General features: G+C 40.4%; 1 protein-coding gene across 11 annotated transcripts in view; it reads right to left on the bottom strand.

Moving 5' to 3' along the window:
• The window catches only part of heph (polypyrimidine tract-binding protein 1 heph), a 517180-nt gene that overhangs the window by 10979 nt on the left and 487362 nt on the right, over positions 1-18839 (bottom strand). For all 11 annotated transcript variants that reach the window (XM_076365032.1, XM_076365037.1, XM_076365030.1 and 8 more), the window contains 2 exons: positions 16279-16330; positions 11558-11616 (listed from right to left, as the gene is read on the bottom strand). In XM_076365032.1, the coding sequence (XP_076221147.1) occupies positions 11558-11616; positions 16279-16330 (111 nt within the window). The remainder of the gene's footprint in view (positions 1-11557; positions 11617-16278; positions 16331-18839) is intronic.

Genomic DNA, 18839 nt, shown 5'->3' with positions numbered 1-18839 from the left:
AATCAATCAAAGATTCAATAGACACACTCTTGGAGTTTCTGTAGAAAAATTTCAAAAAGTCAATTCAGCTCGGTAGTTTTAGTGGTAACACGTTGACTGCCACGAAAACCTTCAGAGTTTTATGTATCGCTTATTCTTTTGTAACAAAGATAAAGAGGAAGTGTTACTTATTATCTAATATCGCAATGCTTACGTTACACTGTTATTTACTAACTTACGCTATGAAATATTTCCATTCGACATTAGTTATCTGACAAATTATACCTATTGGGAAATAATTTGAAAGCTCCGGTCTTCGGTGACCGACGTGGCAGTCAACGTGTTAACACATTGAACGCCGGCCCCGCAATAATGCGGATTTCTGGATTTTCATTTCTGGATTTGACGAATATGCAATTAAGATATACTACTTTACGAAAATGTATAATGTTTTGAATATCTTTTCTAGCTACTCATTGATCAGATACAAACGAATTAAGCCAGCGTTTGGGCTAAGTGGCCGATACGTTGCCGGCGCTCAGGCTTTAACCCTTTGCGGGCGAATGTTGACGTTTCGCCGAGATCAAACTTTCATATATCGAATACCGATTTGCAAACTCAATGAATGATTTAATAACTCAAATAGCAAGGGATCGGTGCATAGTTTCCTTTTTCTCTATTATTTAAGCATCCGTTACGTAATTTGGCCGAATCTGCCGAAGGTTTCGTGTTCTTTGAAGAATCTTCGTCCGCAAAGGGTTAAATGTCTCTTAAGTCGCCGGCGCTCAACGTGTTGAAGTCAGAGAATTTTCTTTTCTACGGTGATCAATCCGGGCACCGAGAAGCTACTCAACCAGCATCGCGTCGAATGCATCCGTAAACGCGCGCAGTTAGCGCCGGAAAGACGCGGCGGTCTAATTGTGTATGCAGGTTCAAGACTGCGTACGAATAGGCAGGCTGCGCACACAGCCCGGAGCGCGTCCAAGCAAACGCAGCCATGTGTTTGACCCGGCCGCGTATGCACCGCTGACCGTGCATTGTTGAAGCGTGCACCCGTGCTGTGCGTGGGTGCCAGCCAGCCGGCCGACCGACCGACCGACCGACCGGCCCGCCGGGTTTCCCCTGTATCTCTGTGTCGGTCATTTACACGGGCTAATGAATTTCATACATAATTACGGGACCGGTTGCGTACAGGTGGCCCGTGGCGTTACTCAAGGGTCCACTGGACGCTGCGCTGCGCTGCCCTGCCTGCCCGGCGTCAGGAGACGAGGGATCAGGTTATGGCGAATGATGTTTGCACGATAAAAATAAACTTCCATCGGGGACAGGTTGCTGTGGGGAGTGAAAAGTTGGCCGAGTGGGGGTGTTTGTAGTTTTGAGCTTTCTGTTTGGAGGTTGGTTGATCGGGTGTTGGATTGTGGATCTTTGGGGTTTGAATTTTTAGACGTGGCGTTGGGAATTAGGATTGGGGTGGGAATGACTTTTCTTGGGCGTTTTGACGTTTCCGGGGAAATTGTGGTTTTATTACGTTTGTTGTTTGGTATTGTTGTGGTTATTGTTTGTTGTCGTTATTTGGTGTTGTGGTTACTATTCATTATTGTTGTTATTTGGTGTTATTGTGATTACTATTGTTGATTAGTGATATTCATATTTATTGCTTGTTATTATTGTGATTACTATTTATTATTAACACTTAGCCAACCGAATGAGGAGTTCTCCCACTTTTCACTTAGCAACGTATTGCCTTTTATTTTATTTATCTTTTCTTTTGTTACTTCGTAAGTCTTGAAGTGGGATTATTTGAAATTCATCAAATTTACAAAACACAGATTCTAACTGAATCAATTGAATGAGTTCAATTGGAGATAATGGAGGAGGCTGTACAGTTCTTTTTAGGCGGTCGCCTAAGTGTTAGTATTATTGATACTTCTAAAATGAAATGTTACAGTGTGGTGAAGGTAAAAATGCAGCAAAGAAGCAGTACGTGGGAAATGTTTTATTTGCGAGTTGCGCGACGTTTAGATTTACACTGAGTCGTCCAGCGTGGACCCGTCCTTTCATGCGCTTTTTGGATTCTACGCTGGAGACAATTGACGCTCGATGAACGGTCGATTTTCGTCATGGTCCTGCTGCGCCACACTCGAGCACTCGAATAAAAAATTGCGTTCAAATATTCCTATTACCTCTCTATTGTACTTAATTTCCTCTCCCTGCATACTTCCACACCCAATATAAAAAATCTCCCTTCAAATTTGCTCAATAAAAAGAAACTATCTTTCACAACTGCACACGCGAACCTCGAAATTAAACGATTATCCCCGAATTCGACCTGTTAACCGTAGAATGAAATGAAAAATCAAGCGTGTACTCGTCAAACGCGGAAGGAATGCAGCCAGGGTGTTTCAATGAAAAACCAAAGCAGAACAAAGAAGAATTACACAATTATAATTTCTCTAGAAAAATAAAGAACTCGTTGAAAGAATCAGTATCATTCCAAGCTTTAACCCGTTACAATCGTTGCAGCCGACACTTAACTTCACAGAATGATCAAACACCAAACAATCAAGCTAATCAAACAACAACATCGTCGTCCTACTACGAAATAACGTTCCACGTAACAAGAAGTTATTGCCATACAGACTTGCCGCTCAAAAGCACGAAAAATGTTTCGCCCGTTGATTGCGAGCGTGGTATTTTCGCGACCAGAAACGTCCAAATGAAATTTAAATGAATACACAACGGCGGCCCGCGTTGCCTTGGAACGTCCCGCAAAGTTCCTTTATTCGATTCCGAAATTTAATCCGACTTTTCCGGGAACTTTCATGCGAAATGTCCCCTCCGTCCCCCGTCGTTCGCCCGGCTGTTTATTAATTCCCGTTAATTTCGACCGAAAGAATTCGCCAGCGTTGCCCGTTGTAAATTGTTAACGTTCGCTTTGCAGAAAACCGGCCGTCCGGTTAACTAATTGCTTACGCGGGGGAAACGGCGGATAACCGAAATAATTTTAAACTGATTACGCCGTAGGAGAATTCGCGTGCACGGGAATTCATTAAAAATCTGTTGCTCGCGGCCCGGCCGCGATCCGCGAGCGCAACGTCCGACCGTATTTTTCTTCGTTTTCGTTGGGAACGATACGGCCGCGCTTTGCCACAAAGAACGCGCAACGGTCTGCGAGAAGAAACTTGTTTCCGGTTGCCTCCGAATGCGGAATTATTTTAATATCGCCGGTTCGGGGAACAGTTTCGTACGTTTTCAGCGGTTCATCGGCGCAGGACGATCACGATTCATTGGTTAACACATTGTTGATCGGCAATTCCATGCAGAAGCTATCTTATGTAATCGGTTGTTATTTCGTAATTAAATATGAAAGTGAGACAATCCAAATAAACTTCAATATACTTTATTTACACATAGTGAATTGAAATATAATTTTGAATATTTTGTTGTTGCAATGTTCTACATTGTCCTGTGTTTGAAAAATTGAAATAGCTAAAACAAGTGCAAAGACAAGTTAACTTGTGACCGGTCAACAATGTGTTAACACGTTAAGCGCCACGAAAATCTTAAGCGTTTTCCCGTAGTTTTTCTTTTGTAGCAAAGAAGAGGAACAATTATTAATTACTTGGCGTTACAATGTTTGCATTACACTGTTATCAACTTAGTTACGTTATTAAACATTTTCATTTTACATCGATTATCTTGTCTGTTACGATTGTTTTCTAGTTATTCAGAAGCATCAGTCACCAGTCACCGACACGGTTTAACGCGTTAACATTGCATACTGTCAACGAGACTCTTATTTTTATATAAAGACACTTAGCTACGCAACTGCTAATTACCGCAGTATTTGGGAAAATGAATTTGATTCGCTGAATATCTATTTAACCCATCGCGCACGAAGATTCTTCGAAATGTACAAAACCTTCGATGAAGTTAGATTCTGTATCGATTGCTGAATAGGAAGAAAGGAAACTTCGTGCTCTCCTGTTTGACTAATTAACTCATTTGTTCGCGACTTATTACATAGCAATATATTCGAGATTTTCCATTACTTGAGTCACACTGCCGTTTCCTCGAGCTTCTACTACACTCAAACTTCTCCATTACACCAAGAATACTACAAACCCGTCAACAATAATATCAAATAAGCATCCCAATGCTCCAATAATTATGCAAAACCCCCAAGACCCTAATATTCACCGAATTCCAAACGATTCCACAAACCAACGTCCCCATCAGTTTAAAACGCACTCGTTGCTCAACGATTCAAAACCACGCGAACCCGTTCCTCGAACCATTCCCGTCAACCCACAAAGCCATCAAGTTCAATTCAAAGCGCCGGTTGTCGAAATACCAACAAAATGTTCCTCAGCGAGCCCCGCTGCAGATCTGGATCGATTTCGCAGCGTTGAAAGCGTAATCGACTCGGCTCATCGAGGATCTTTATGGAAATCGGTTTCGGCAGGTGAACGTCGAGAGGATATCGAATCAAAAGTTCCAGGCCAAAGCGACACTCCTCCGCCTCCCCGCCCTTTCAACCCCCGCAGTTCCAACCCTTTCGCAGCGAAACGTGATTTCCGGCTACCGAGAAATTTCGCGAATTTTCGCCGCCGTCTAGCGGCGCGGCCGGCTAATAAAACGCGGCGCGGATTCGAATTTTCCTGGTGTAATCGAATTCGCCTGGAGCGCGGAGAACTCGTTCGGGAGCGGACGAACGACCGAAGAAATTCGATTACCGCGCTCGGGGAGAGCGAGAGAGACTCCCTGTGCTCTTCCTGCATCGATTGTTTACCACGCATCCGCCATTCCACCTCAAACCGAGCGAAAATCCGTTTTTCCTTTTCGACGAACACCCCCGATCCATCCGCAACGCTTGTCCCACTGATGGATCTATGGGGGAGGTTAAACGGCGAGGCTACTGATTCGACAGAACTTTTTTTTTGGCGGCGGAACGGCGTTGGATGAGGTTTGTAGACTTGTTTGTAGTAATTGAATATGATAGTTCTGATTAAACCCTCTTTTTGTGGATATGTAATTAATAAATATAATATGTTTTATATATTATTGTGTAATGTGTTTCTATATAACAATCGTCGAAGTAGTATTCTAGTTTTCGGACAATAGTATTGAAGGGTTGGTGGGGGTGTTCTGAGAAGATAGAACTTTTTGACGAATTTTATTTGGCAGTTCTGTATATGCGAAGGAATGATGTAGTTTTTGTTGAACATTGTTTTCGCTGTGTCTTATTGTTCTCTAAGGAATTTACGGGGAAGAAAAATTTGCATTTCTTTAAGGGGTGGCAGAGATTTTAATGTTCAAGCTACTATAATGCTGGAGAATCTAAAATGGAAGAAAATACTCAATTTCTATTCTACGACTCTTGTAAACATTCTCAATAACAAGATTCAACATAATAAGGAAATTTCTCACGAATTCTCCAAGAAAGTCGCACAAATTCTAAGGAAATTAATTAAAACCTCGATGTTTCTTTAATATTTACAATGTACTCTACTCTCAAGCGTCTAAACTCTCGAAAAACACACCAGTATAAATTCTCCAGGTCTTTTCTACCATCAGTTTGTCTTTTTATCAAATTCAAAATTCCAAGAATGTAATCGAAGCAGAATTATAATGGAAAATAGTTTACCCTAACGAATGTCACGAAAAGCACTGAGCTTTAGATGTTTTTTTGTGAAATTATATTTTTCGTTCCAGTTCAACGCCCATACTAACCCTATCACTGTAAAACGTCGTAGGGTCCGAGCGTGAATCGCGACGTCGAAGTTCGAAATAACCGATACTCTCGCCGCGGACACTCTTGCAAACACTGTTCATTCATTTTCTTTTCAATTTATCAATTCTTCTCCCCATCAATGTTCCAAAATTCATCGATACTATGACAAAACGATCATCAGAAGTATCCTTTCCCAACAATATTCAAAATTCGCAGACAAACCGAGAACCGTAGCGTTAACAAAATCCGAGGGCTGGCCAGTGGCCGATCGTCCTGCGAGCAATCGGCGGCTCCGCGCAGAAAAAAGCCTTTGTCGGCTCGTTTCGCCGGCGGACCGGCGAACGCGATTTCGCAATTTAGCGGAAGTCACGGGGAACACGGCCACAAAGCGGACGGGTTCCGCGCCGGCGCGCAAGAACCGGCCGAATCGTTCTTTTTCATTCATTTTTTACCGTTTTTGTCTTTTTATCCTTTTTCCCCGCTGTTTTTCGGGAACGCGAAACGTACGGCGCGCGTTATTTCATATCTTCCGCCTTGCTCGTCTCCCCTTTTCACCCGGGAAACCCGAGGACGAAACGCTTCGGGATCGCGCACGCGTGTTTATTAACCCTTTGTACTTTAATAGTGTTTCACCGGAGATACTCGTCATCTTCTAATGAGACGCAGACGACACTTTGTCAAACTTAACTTGACGGGAAATAGCGTATAAATTGGAGAACTGTTTTATTTCGATGTTTCACGTATCCCTGTGTTAAACACAGTTTAACCCTTTGCACTCGAGAGGTGACTCTCGCTCATCCCTTGATTTCATACAGCGAAACTCTAAAATTTCATATTTAATATTATACTTCGTGTAATGTATCAATTTGGGAAATTTTCCTTTTCATTTTTTCATGGAAAAGAGTAAGTGATAAGAATAAATGTAATTTGAGGTTAGGTTTAGTATTTAGTAATCTATATTAGAACTTATAAATTGGAAATGTTTATGAAGATTGAAGGTGGAAGCTTCTATTCCAATCTAAATCGTGTAACAAATCTTCAAGCTTGTCTTTTCCTTAAACTATAGTCAATAAATATATTTGTACAAAGGACATAACCTCTTTTCTACCAAAACCACAATTCCAGTTGCGCCTGATGCGTATTATGAGAAACACAAGAGAATATTTCTAAAAGATTCGAATAAACTCGAATATAAAATTAAAATGTGGAATATCTATTTGTAATAAAATATTGGATAGCTTTTTAGCAGTGTGATGGAAAGAAAAATGGAAGATTCAAGGCCGCTCAGCCGACCGCGAATCAAATTTCCAGCGTCGGAGTGAAAAATCACTGCAATCGTTCCAAGTGAACATTTCCCGGCGGCGATCGAGTTGTAATTGCAATTGTTTGAGTTTACCCGGCGCCTTTTTTAACGCGCGATCCGTAAATATTAATTCAAAGCGTCGGAGCTGCGGATTCCACGGCAGGCAATTACATCTGGGAATTATAATGGAAACGAAGTCGATAGAGGCTTTACAAAGGGGAACGCAAATAATCGGGGGTTGCTTGTAAAATTTACTCGGCCGCGAATCCCGTGGGCGTTCGTTGAACACGGAACGCAGGGAAATCCGAATGTGTCATTAAAACACGTGTGCAACAATCTTCTTATCCATTTTTGAGTGCCTCGGCCCCTTGAAATTCAATCGAACGAATATTTTCGTCGAACCCTTTTCATTCTCGTTTTGATGATAAGCTGTATTCTTATTATAATGATAATAAAATCATAATAAGAAGAAAACAATAATAAAATAATATAACAAGAAGAAAATAAGGATAATAAAATAATAATAATAGTAATAATAATAGTAATATTAAGAAAATAAGACGAAAATAACGATAATTGTAATAATAAGAAGAAAATAATAATAACAATAATTATAATAAGAATGTTAAGAATTTTGAATACTACCACTACAAATGAGCCTCAACAACAAAAATATATATTCCATTTGTTACTAGAAGCTGTATATTTTCATATTAAATTAGTAACATTATCACATCAGAATTATAACAAGAAGAAGAACAAAAAATTTAGCAATTCTTTTCCAAATTAATGATAGAAAAAAATATAAATAACACAGACTATTAAAAAGTACAAATTGAGCTACATAAGTGATAGATGTGATTAACGATCTAAAATTAAATGGTAAAAAAATGTCACACTGAACAATTCTGTGACACTATAATTGAATTTAGATTCATTCTAGAGATGGAAACCGTGAAAACAAAATGCATAATTTCGTTGGAAATGTAAAACAATACGGGACAACATTTTTCTTTGATTCCTTTATGGAAATCGGTAAAATTTGATCGAATGGAAGTTTCGTCTAAGAGGATCACCGGTGAAAAAACAAATGCGAAAATCGAAAAGCAGAAGAAGGGAGAATGGAGAAAATACGGAGTGCTTTTAAGTTCCTTGCTGAAGGTAAATACAATTTTTAGGAAAGCCGGGTTTCCACTGGTGTCCAGGGAACGTGAAATTTAAATCGTTTAAGAAAGCTCTTTGAATAAACACGACGAGGGACAGTGTTTTTAATTAAATTAACGAAAGAGCGACAAGATGCCATTAAGAGAAGCTTTTTTTCATAACGAAATGGGTCAACATTATGCAACGAAGTTTTTATGTACGGAGGCTCGTTCGCGAGGAAAATTCTCCTGACGTTGAGAGCCACTGTAATGCTACCAGTGACTATCATTGCTTGTAAACGCTTCAAACTTAATTTTCTCAGAAACAAAGCCTTGTAGACAAAAACTTTCTTCTGTATACTTTATTCACTTCTAACCTGCTGCAAGAAAATTGACTAAAAATACTTCCAATTTTGCAACGTAAACAAAATTATTAACAAAATCACATTCAAAGTTATAAAAAACAATTCATTTCTTATTTAATCACCTATTACATTATAATCTGCCAAAATCCTTCAAAGTTTCAATGTAAATAATATTAAGCAATTTCATCTGAACTGAAAAAAAGTCAATATTAATTATTACTTCTTGTAAATGGTGTTTTTTATGGACTTTATCTTCGAGTATATAATCACTGTTAATATCGAAGCTCCTCTCGATGCTAGTTAACGCCATTTTCGCCCGTCGTGCATACTTCCTTCGTCGATTTTTCGCGTGCCTCCGCGCCGACGCTAATTACAGAAATATTTTCCGCAGCATCTGATTCTCTGAAAATTCTTCGCAGCACTAGGAACGGGGTTAAGTTAATTTTTCTCTCTTCGGTGATTAATAAACGCTCGCCGGGTACCGGGCGCCTTCATTTTATCGGGTTCCGATGTACACGCTCGTTTAATTCGGCCAATATCGTCGAGGCCGGCTTTTGTACCCGTGATTGCCCGATATTGACGTTTAATCGCTATGATTTTCGGCCGTGGTAGCAATTTAGGAACCGGTCCCTGTATCGTGTACGATCGACTTCGTTCCAGTGTTTGGTTGGCATAATTCGGAGCTCGAGCTGCGGGGAAATAGCAAACGTGGCCGAAAAACGATCGTCTTGTTGTACAAATTCAATTTCCGTTCTTTCCTTTGAAGCGGAATGTTTCTGGCATTGAAGCATAAACGAGAATGGGAAATGTCCAGGAGAAAAATGATTTAGTGACGAAGATTTTAGCTTAGTTAATGTTTCTTTATGCTGGAAATATGAGAGAGTGGAAGTTGCCCGGTGTTAATGTTTTCTGGAATTTACAGAAATGAAGCAATTCCAATTTCTGGATATTAATGTTTCAGTGCGATGTCAGAAGAACAAAGGAACTTACTAAATGATTTTTATTAGGGTTATTTTTATGATTTTTGAAGTTAATAATTATTCATAACTAATTACAACAATCTGATAAACGATAACATTTATAAAACTATCAATATTAATAGCGCTTGTAACACAGAAACGATCAAACTTTATGAATTCTATAAATTTCACCATTACATTCTTTGTATAACAAATCAATCAACAATTAACTTATGAATTCCATGAAAACATTAAATACAATATCCTCCCCTTAATCATCAACCAAATCAAAGAGTAATAAACATTTCCCATTGCAGACACCAATTTAACAACAGACTAACACCCCTCCCTCGTTATAAGCCACTCAGCTCTCCGTCCCAATAGCTTATAACGAGGTAGCCTCCTAAAACGCGTCTAGAAGCCGTATACGCCATAAATCAGCGTGCTCCGCCACAGTTTCCTGTTAAATCGGGCAAACACGGGCAACTAGTTCCCCGTAGCAGCCAGTCTCGTTCCTTACAGCCGGTATTAACGGCGACACAGCTTATTCGCGGCGTTAACCGCGCTGCCCCCAGCGCAGGCGTCGAAAGTTGCAGCCGAAAACCACGACGCGACGTCAAAGGGTTAATTAATTTCGAGGGAAACACGATCGTCGTGTTCGATGAGAATTTTTCATGTGCAACGGAGGACTGTGCGTTTTATATATATGTATATACGTATATATCATTAGGTCGAACTTTTTATTCCAGCGATCACAATTTCGGGTAATTAACGAGCGCGACGTTCAAGCCGCATCCCTGCAGAAGTTCTCCCAGCGGGAAAAGTTTTAACGAAGTCGGCTTACGGGCCAGATTAAAATAAGTTGATTTATGATATGTACACGCGCATGTGTGCACTTGCGCGCGCGCTCTGTTTTATTTATCATACTCCCCGCGTGTTATTCGTTAGCGAAATTGGACACGCGTGCGGCTAATCCACGGTACTTCGGGCTTATCGTGGCTTTCTCTGCGGCTTTTCCGCTGTGGACCTTGTGAAATGCGTTGCGCGTCGATGATTTCGAGTCGTATCGGTAGGAAGAGGTTAGCGAGCTTCAGACTTTTCGAACGCGGAAATTTGAATTTGAATTTGGAAGTTCCGACGCGAAAGTTGGAATTTGGAAGTTTGAAATTGTATAGGGAGGTTCGGATGTTTGAGGATGTGAATTTGAAGGAGAGAATTTAGAAATTTGAAGATGTGAATTTGAATGAGAAAATTTAGAAATCTGACGATGTGAGTTTAAAGGCAAAATTTTAGAAATTCCAAGATGTGAATTTGTATAAGAAATTAAAAAATTTGAATTTCAAGTCACGAAAGTTAGTAATCCTGATTTTAATTTTCCACGAGTTGTTTAAATGTACAAGGCATCGTGTTTATTACGATAAACCCCAGAATCACTCCATTCCTTATTAATCCATCTATTCACTCGGCAAAACCGCCACTAGAAATAATTCCCAAATACATGTTCCTCAATACTGGATTCCATAAAATATACTTCAAAAATCGCTGTATGTATAATACCTTTAATTAATCCGGCCAGCCAGTGAACATGAATATTTCCTTCAACGAATTCATTACTTAATTCACTGCATCAGAATTTTGGAACGCCGCTGCTCCAGCTCATTAATGTATACACAGAGTATTTTTAAATAACTCATTTAAAAGTATTATCCCGAATAAAAGCTTACTCGCGGGATCGCCGGATATTCATTGATCCACTTTGTTACCGTGCACTTACTAATAATTCACCGGGCCCGGGAGCAACGGAGTATCCTTCGCCGTTAATAAAAACACGGCCGGTTCCGCGGGATATACCGGGGACGAATTAAAATTTGCATTATTCCCGTCGTAACAGCTGGAGCTTTTAATGGATGGCGGGGTGTTACTCGAAATGTACCACGAAAAATTCCGATCCGGCTGTTCGGGGACGTCAGTGTAACGATACTAAAGGGCAGGGACCCTTACCGCGCGGCGCCGTGGCGCGGGAAGCGAAGAATTTTCCAGGGAAACGAGAAAAATGGGAAAAACTGGATACTCACGAGTTTAGCAGTTTGCGCAGACACCATGTCCGCGTATTGTATTAGCGCTTGGAAAGTACCTGGAACAAAGAACAAACGAAATTGAATTAATTAAAAGAACCCTTTTTAGCACCGCCTCCATTATACGCCTGATGAATTGTGAAATTATTATGATCTTAATTCGGGCATCACAACTGAAACGAAACTGAATGCAAAATTCGGTGGATGATGCATGCTTGAATATTCATTTCGAATTTTCATGTGGGAAAATGTATATGTTACTTTTTATCGTTTGTGGTTCGACTTAATTAATAATTATAGCTGAATTTAAGCTCAATTAAGATATAACTTAAGGAAGATACTTCAAATATTGATCTGCGAAGATATTCGTCTAAATTAGATTTCGAATGGAACAAGTTATGGGTTAGGTTCACCTGTGTTAGGTTATGTTGCGCTGGGTATAGGTTATGTAAAATAATATCTATCTAAAAGCAATAATTTTCAAAATATGAATCATAATTCCAACTGATCTTGCAATTTTATACCACAAACGGATTACAAAATGATCAAAAAGCCTACTGCTGGCGGTTCAAATGAATTTATACTAGTTCAAAGTACTAACACATACCTATACACGACTAAATTCAAAAATATTCTATCAATCCCGAATGAAACCGAAGGCAACCGTAGATTACTAAAAAAAAAAAAACCACTAAATCTCGACAATTTAGCTCCCGTTTCGACACGCCATACATGTTCCACGCGAGTTCCGTGTTAGATCTATAAAAAAAACAGTTCGCAAAACACTATAAACGAATCGGGAATGTCAATAGATCGCCTACAGTGTCCAATGGCCGTATAACTAAATATAAAACCGCTGGTCACAGGGATTATGCGGAAAGAGAGGTCGGAATGACGTTCGTCCCTCAGTGTTCCGTAAAAAAAAAGAAAAAAACGGGGGGGGGGGGAATGAAAGAACAAATAGTATCATAGCTGCAAGGGATATTGCCGTTTCATTTCCAAAAACTGCGCGCAATTTCACAGAGGGGCGGAGCCGCGTTCGTCAACGTTGGATATTAAATAAAACGGAAATTAAACAGGAATAAAGGGCGAACGCGGGATTTGCGGTAATACGTTGTGACACTGGACACTTCTGGATTCGCGGAGAATTTTTATTATCGCCGGTCGCGTTCGGCGCTCGCGATCAAATAACGATGGGAATTGAATAACGTTGCCGGCCCGGTCGCGAAACATCGAGGAAACGAGAGAAAAAAGAAAAAGAGAAAAACAGGGAACAGCTCCATATATAATACCGGTTGTCGCATTATATCAGCAATAAAATGTCGCTCGGTGTTTTTATGCAGATGAAATTTGACATTAACGTCGTAAATATTCCCCGGAGGGGGGGCGCGCGCGCGAGCGCCGAAATGAAAATCGGTCGACGACGATTCCATTAGACCCCCCCCCCCTACTTTCCGGTTTTCGAACGAACGGATGGTTCGAGGGCTTTTTTCGGATTTTATTTCTATTATCGAGACGATTGGACTCGTTCGTACATACGGGTAATAACATACTCGATGTGGAAGTGATTTTTTACTGATTACCTTTCGTGCCTGACTAGTTGGAAATGGGTTATACTACTGGAGAATGATTTTTGGAGTCTTTTCAGCGGTTTTTGGATGATGAGAATTGGAGCAATGATTGTAATTCGATTATTCAATGTTTTACAACAGTTGTTAATGTAAAGTTTATGAATTTGTAATGAGAAATCTGTTTTTTAATTTTTTGTAAATTATTAACACTAGATTTACGGAACAATTTGACTCATATTGAATTTTCCGAACTTTATTTGGTGAATGTTTAGGATTTTCATTGATTCAATTACGTGATTATGGTTCCTAATGATACATTTTTATATATAAAATGAATAAACTGTACAATAAATATCCGCGAATCCAGCGTTAAAAGGGTTCTTTACGTAGATTGAAATTAACGAAGTTTTTTATACATGGCTGCACAGTATAGTTATAATTGAAAACTGGTGCTCCACAAATTGTCACATTTTGCAGAATATGTGACAAAGTGTCTCAGACCCCACTCTCAGACTCTCAGCAGACGCGGCGACGATCGAGTAACAAAATAGTGCACACGCGCTTCGTAAATAATATACAAGCTTGAAATCAAAGGGAAAATGAAACGAACAATGCATAATGTTGCTATCGCACGGCTCCCAGCGCGAAATTCGAAAATTCCCAAAAATTTCGAAGTCTCCGAGATTCCAGCGAAACGCAACAAAGAGACGGAAAATAAAATTAAATCAGAACTACGCGCGTACCTTCCCAGCGAATTGAACAACGCCCGAGCAACCTTGTACCGCGTTCTTCAAATTTCGGATCAAAGACGGAAACGCGGAGCGCGTGGGCGGGGCCGGCCGCTCGGAGCGCGAATCCGCTTCAGCAGCGCGTTCCAAATGAAATGAAATGAAATGAAAAATACAAATCTCCGGTGGCCCCGGGGCCACCGCGCATTTCGCATACAGAGGGAAAGAGAGAAAGCCGAGAGAGCGGAAGAAAAAAAAGAAAACAAAACAGAACGAAACCGGAGTTGTGCGTGTGTTTTTAATTTGAGGCACGAGCGTACAACATTGAGATAAAGAGGGAACGAGAGAGGAACAGAATCGTTGCGCCTCTTAAATTGAAATTCCTCCCCGAGATATCTTTGATAAACACAATGGAAAACGCTCACGGCGGATCGGAGTCGATTCCTTGCTCCTTTTTATTCCCCTGTTTTTCCACATTTTTATTTCCCCCGTACTGTCAGCGTTCAACACAATTTTACGCGGACGATTTATCCGCAATGAAAATTCCTCCGGTAATTACTCGCGTGGAATCGCGTGCCGAAAAGATTCCGCAACAATATCTCTCTTCGCGTTGCAACCCGTGCATACTAAAGCGAAGAGCTTCGCTGTGTAACGAGGGAATTTTCTAAGAGGACGAAACACGCGGGAATGTGAAATAAAAATTTAGAAACGTGTTGCCTCGTGAAATGTTTTTCGAACTGGAACGCGCCACGTTAAACGCACACTAACGCGGCGCTTGGGCGGGCGGTCATATGCGCGGCACGTGACAGGTGGGCCGGCCAACTTGCCCCGCCCACAGAACGCGTCGAGCTTCATTGGTCGAAACTTTGAGAGCCTTTTGCGGGGAAACTGGTCGATTATAATTTAAGATTCTTTCTTGGGTTTAGTGCTATTCTTGGAAAATAGAACAATGGTAATAACTGAACCGAGGATTTATAGAAATGTACATCTCCAAAAAAGAATTTCAGTAAGGGAAAATTTGATTGTCTTCATAAGTGGTTTCTAAAATGAAAAATAATGTTGAAGAGTGATTATAATTTTAACACGTTGACTGTCATGGGGGTCACCGGTGACCCCAGACCAAATCGAATTACTATAGTTCACTCAATGAAACGATGATTATATGAAAACGTTTCTGTATTATAAATAAAGTAGGTCGATCGAAATTCAGGTTGCAAGGCAATGCAGGCTGTGTGAGCAATATCGAAAATAAAAGCCAAGATTGCACGGTATCGAATCGGCAGGCGCACGGCGAAAAGGTTGAAAAAGGATATGAAGATCGAATGGGCGAGCAGCCACTTGACCGAATGAAACTTTAATTGGACGCTGCGAGCGCGCCTTGGCTTCAATTTGGGACCTATGCCTCTCTGATTTCGCCAATCAACGACTATTTGTCTGGCTGTTCTTTGAAAATCTGCTGGTCCTTTTGTTCGCGCAGCTGTCGGTTTAATTGAACGTCTTTCTTTGAACTTCCCGAAACAATTGCCGCTTGTATATTGTCCCACTGCTTTGATGATTCTACCGGCTTCCGGTGTATGCTACACGCCACAGCGCTACGTATAGAAAATGAAAAACACAGGAGGAAATTGTTGAATTTCTTTTTATCAAACTATAACATTAAGACAAATGCTGTTGAGAATCTACGATACTCGATCTACCACGAGAATCTATCAATCTATGCTCAAAAATAACTCAGAACTAACATCCAAAAGTTTAACAAAATATTTCATTTCATCTCATCGCTACAACGTGATTCAGATTTAACGCACTGAATGCCACGAGAATTTCGAGGGTTTCGTTATAGTAAGATTTATTCCTTTATAATACAGGAAAATAGTATTAGAAATAATTATTACTGTTTTAATATTACAGTGCTCATATTGAACTGTTACCTAGCTTCTGTTACTGAATATTTTGATTCAATAGCAATTTTCTTATAACTGTCTTCAAGCAATTTGAATCGTGGCAGTCAACGTGTTAATTTAGCTACCTAACTGATTTCCTCAGTACTCGGACATCAATCAAGTTTGTCAATTCCGAAACTAATGCTTGACACGTAGCGACAACAGTGTCCGTCAAAAATTCGACCAGCCGCCGCCCAAAGGTTTCCCGTGGCCCTTTATTCCGGCTCAAAAATAGAAGCCTAAGAACAGGTGCTTTCGAGACACCCTTTGCAACACTCGAGCGCAATACCGAAAGTACTGACGGGCACGAATTGCGCGCAGTCGACGTCGACGTCGCCAGGCTGGAATGTACACGTCAAGCACACTGAAGTACTAAAGTGCCGTGGCATGTCTGCTCGCGAGAGTGGCGTCTATACAGGATAGTTTCATGACTACTGTCTCCGTATTAGAAAGGTCTGGGCCAGAGACCGTATACTTACTGTTCTTGGTGAAGGTGACGATTTTCAGGACCTTGCCGAACCGCGTGAATATCTGCAACAGAAAGAAAATCCATCTCGTCAGCATACCTAACTCATAAATATACAAATTGGATCATTTCTGATATCGTAGCAATGAAAATGACCGATACCTCGATACTAGGCCTCTGTACAGGACCGCGAGCGAGCTTATAACGAAGCATGCAACGAAAATAATTTCTCTTTTACACCATTCATGATTATGAAGAGAGAAAATGAAAATTATTGATGGATTGTGAACATTGTTGTATAAAAATGGAGTTACTAAAATGCTCTGCTAACTCAAGCTACTTTAATTAATATCAACCGAGTAGTTCGTGAAAGGTTGTAAATCGGTGCACAGTATTTAATAGCAGTTTTTCGCGTTTCGTTAATGCAGCTTCAACGAAATATTATTTAAGCAACAGTTTTTAAGCGTTTTATTTACAGTAACGTAATTAAAAGCACTCAAGATTGCAGAAATATTTTACATTGCCGTCTCAAATTTCGCCGTGCAGCCCGGATAAACAAATTTCGTTAATTAACTCTCTCTCTCTTCCTCTCCCTCTCCCTCTTTCTATCGCGGGAGTAATTAAAAAATTACGGCGCAGTCACGCCGATTTTCATCACGTGCCGCGAGACGTTCTACCATCGCCTGTTTCGACGTCAAGTTACCAAGGCCACCGGCAAAAATTAACAGAGCAAATGCATTAATATATTTCCCATGATTTGATCAAACATCGCGATATTTACAGCCGCGAGTACCGAACGAAAAAAATCGAATTACACGCGCTGAATGTAGATTTTTCGAGGCAGATAAATTCCTTGCCCACGTAAATTACAATCAAACGATGACATAAACACATAATCAAGTCCAGCTGCGAGCTCATAATGAACATTTGTTGTTTAAATATACTTCAGTACAATTTCATCGATGTCCAGTTTATTGTACTATGTACGGTCATTGTTTGCTGATAACGTATCACTTCACTAATTGACGTTTCGATGGAAATCATTTCACAGCTTCGTTAAATACTGATGTACAATTCCCAGCACAATCTACATGATAAATGATATCAATTTCTCACAGAGTGTAGTCAAAATTAGATTCCACTAAGATCTCAGTTAAAGGTAGATCAAGCTCTGTTCATCTCTCAGACACCTATTCATTGCTCAGTGACCTATCACCTCAAGGTTAAGTCTCAGCAAGGTCTGAGAGTTCCCAAATGGAAAAAGAAACGAATACATCATTGATTTATTTAAGTACAGTAATAATAATTAGTGGAGTTGTTATATTTTATAGTATTGATTATATAATAGGTGATTCATATATTAATCGTTTTAAATCATTAGTTCTTTTGTTTATAATATCAATATGTTTAATAATTTTAAGAATATATATATATTCCTATTTAAAGACTTCCGAGCGCAAAGGGTTAAAATATTTGACTAGAAATGACCAACTGGTCTCCTCCGATGAACCTGAGCATCCCGCAAACTGAATTAATGAAAACAGTCGTCGTCACGCAGGACGGGAGGGAGGGAGGGGGTGAGGTGGAGGGATTTACATCCCCTCATCAGCAAGAAATGCCAGGACGGTCCCCAACGCAGTCGCTGAATGGCAATTCACGGGCGCGATGACGAAACTGCTAACCAGCACAAATATACGTGTGGGGGTGGGCCGGTATTATTAATGCAATCGTTCGACCACTCCGCCCGGCAAAATGCATGACAATGACGCCGGTGTTCGGCGGAGGCCGGTGCGCGATTATTAGCCCGCGGCTCGCTGCTGTACACGACTGCGAATGTTGTGCGATACAAGCACGAAATTTCGTACGCCCGCCCCTCCGGGTGGTACGCTGGGATCGAACCAGCCGCGACTACATCGACCTTTTCGATAAATACTCGGTTATCCTTTTAGCCGTGAACCCGGGAAATAATTGAAAAATAATGCATTATATCGCCAATGGGGAACCGCAGAAATTCGTTGGAAATACTAGTTTCCTAACGAAAATATTTCTAAATTGATTGTACAATCGATATGAATGTTATGCTATTTAGTTGAATTTTTATGGAGATTTATTATTTATAAGAACGTGATTATTACAGTGAAATATTTCTTTTGTATGGTTATATTAATTGGTACCGGTAGCGTAAGTATATAGAGACTTGCTTACGATACTGCTATAGTCTTATTAGTTGCCAGTTTAGTACTGTCTTATTGTACTTCGTTGCGTACTGGTCTATAGCACAGTGACGTAGGTCAGTTAATCGATAAAATGGTGGGGATAGCGCGAGCGTTGGCTGCTCACGCCACACTGAGCCCCGCCCACATCCTCGCTACTGGTCAGGTAAACCGAGTTACGCCCATTAGGAGCTAGGACCGCCCACTACTTCAATATTAGACATAACAATGTACCTTGAACAAGGATTTAAAAGTGCAATTATAGAACAGCGCACTTATAGAAAATTGCAATTAATATCTGCAGACGAGGCTCGTCCGATTTCGATTCGATAAACTAAAATGTTTGTTTAATAGCGCGACA

Source organism: Nomia melanderi, chromosome 2, assembly GCF_051020985.1.
Source record: "Nomia melanderi isolate GNS246 chromosome 2, iyNomMela1, whole genome shotgun sequence".
NCBI classification, from domain to species: Eukaryota; Metazoa; Arthropoda; class Insecta; order Hymenoptera; family Halictidae; genus Nomia; species Nomia melanderi.
The sequence above is the reverse complement of the archived record's forward strand: the minus strand, read 5'-3'. Positions and strand labels throughout refer to the sequence as shown.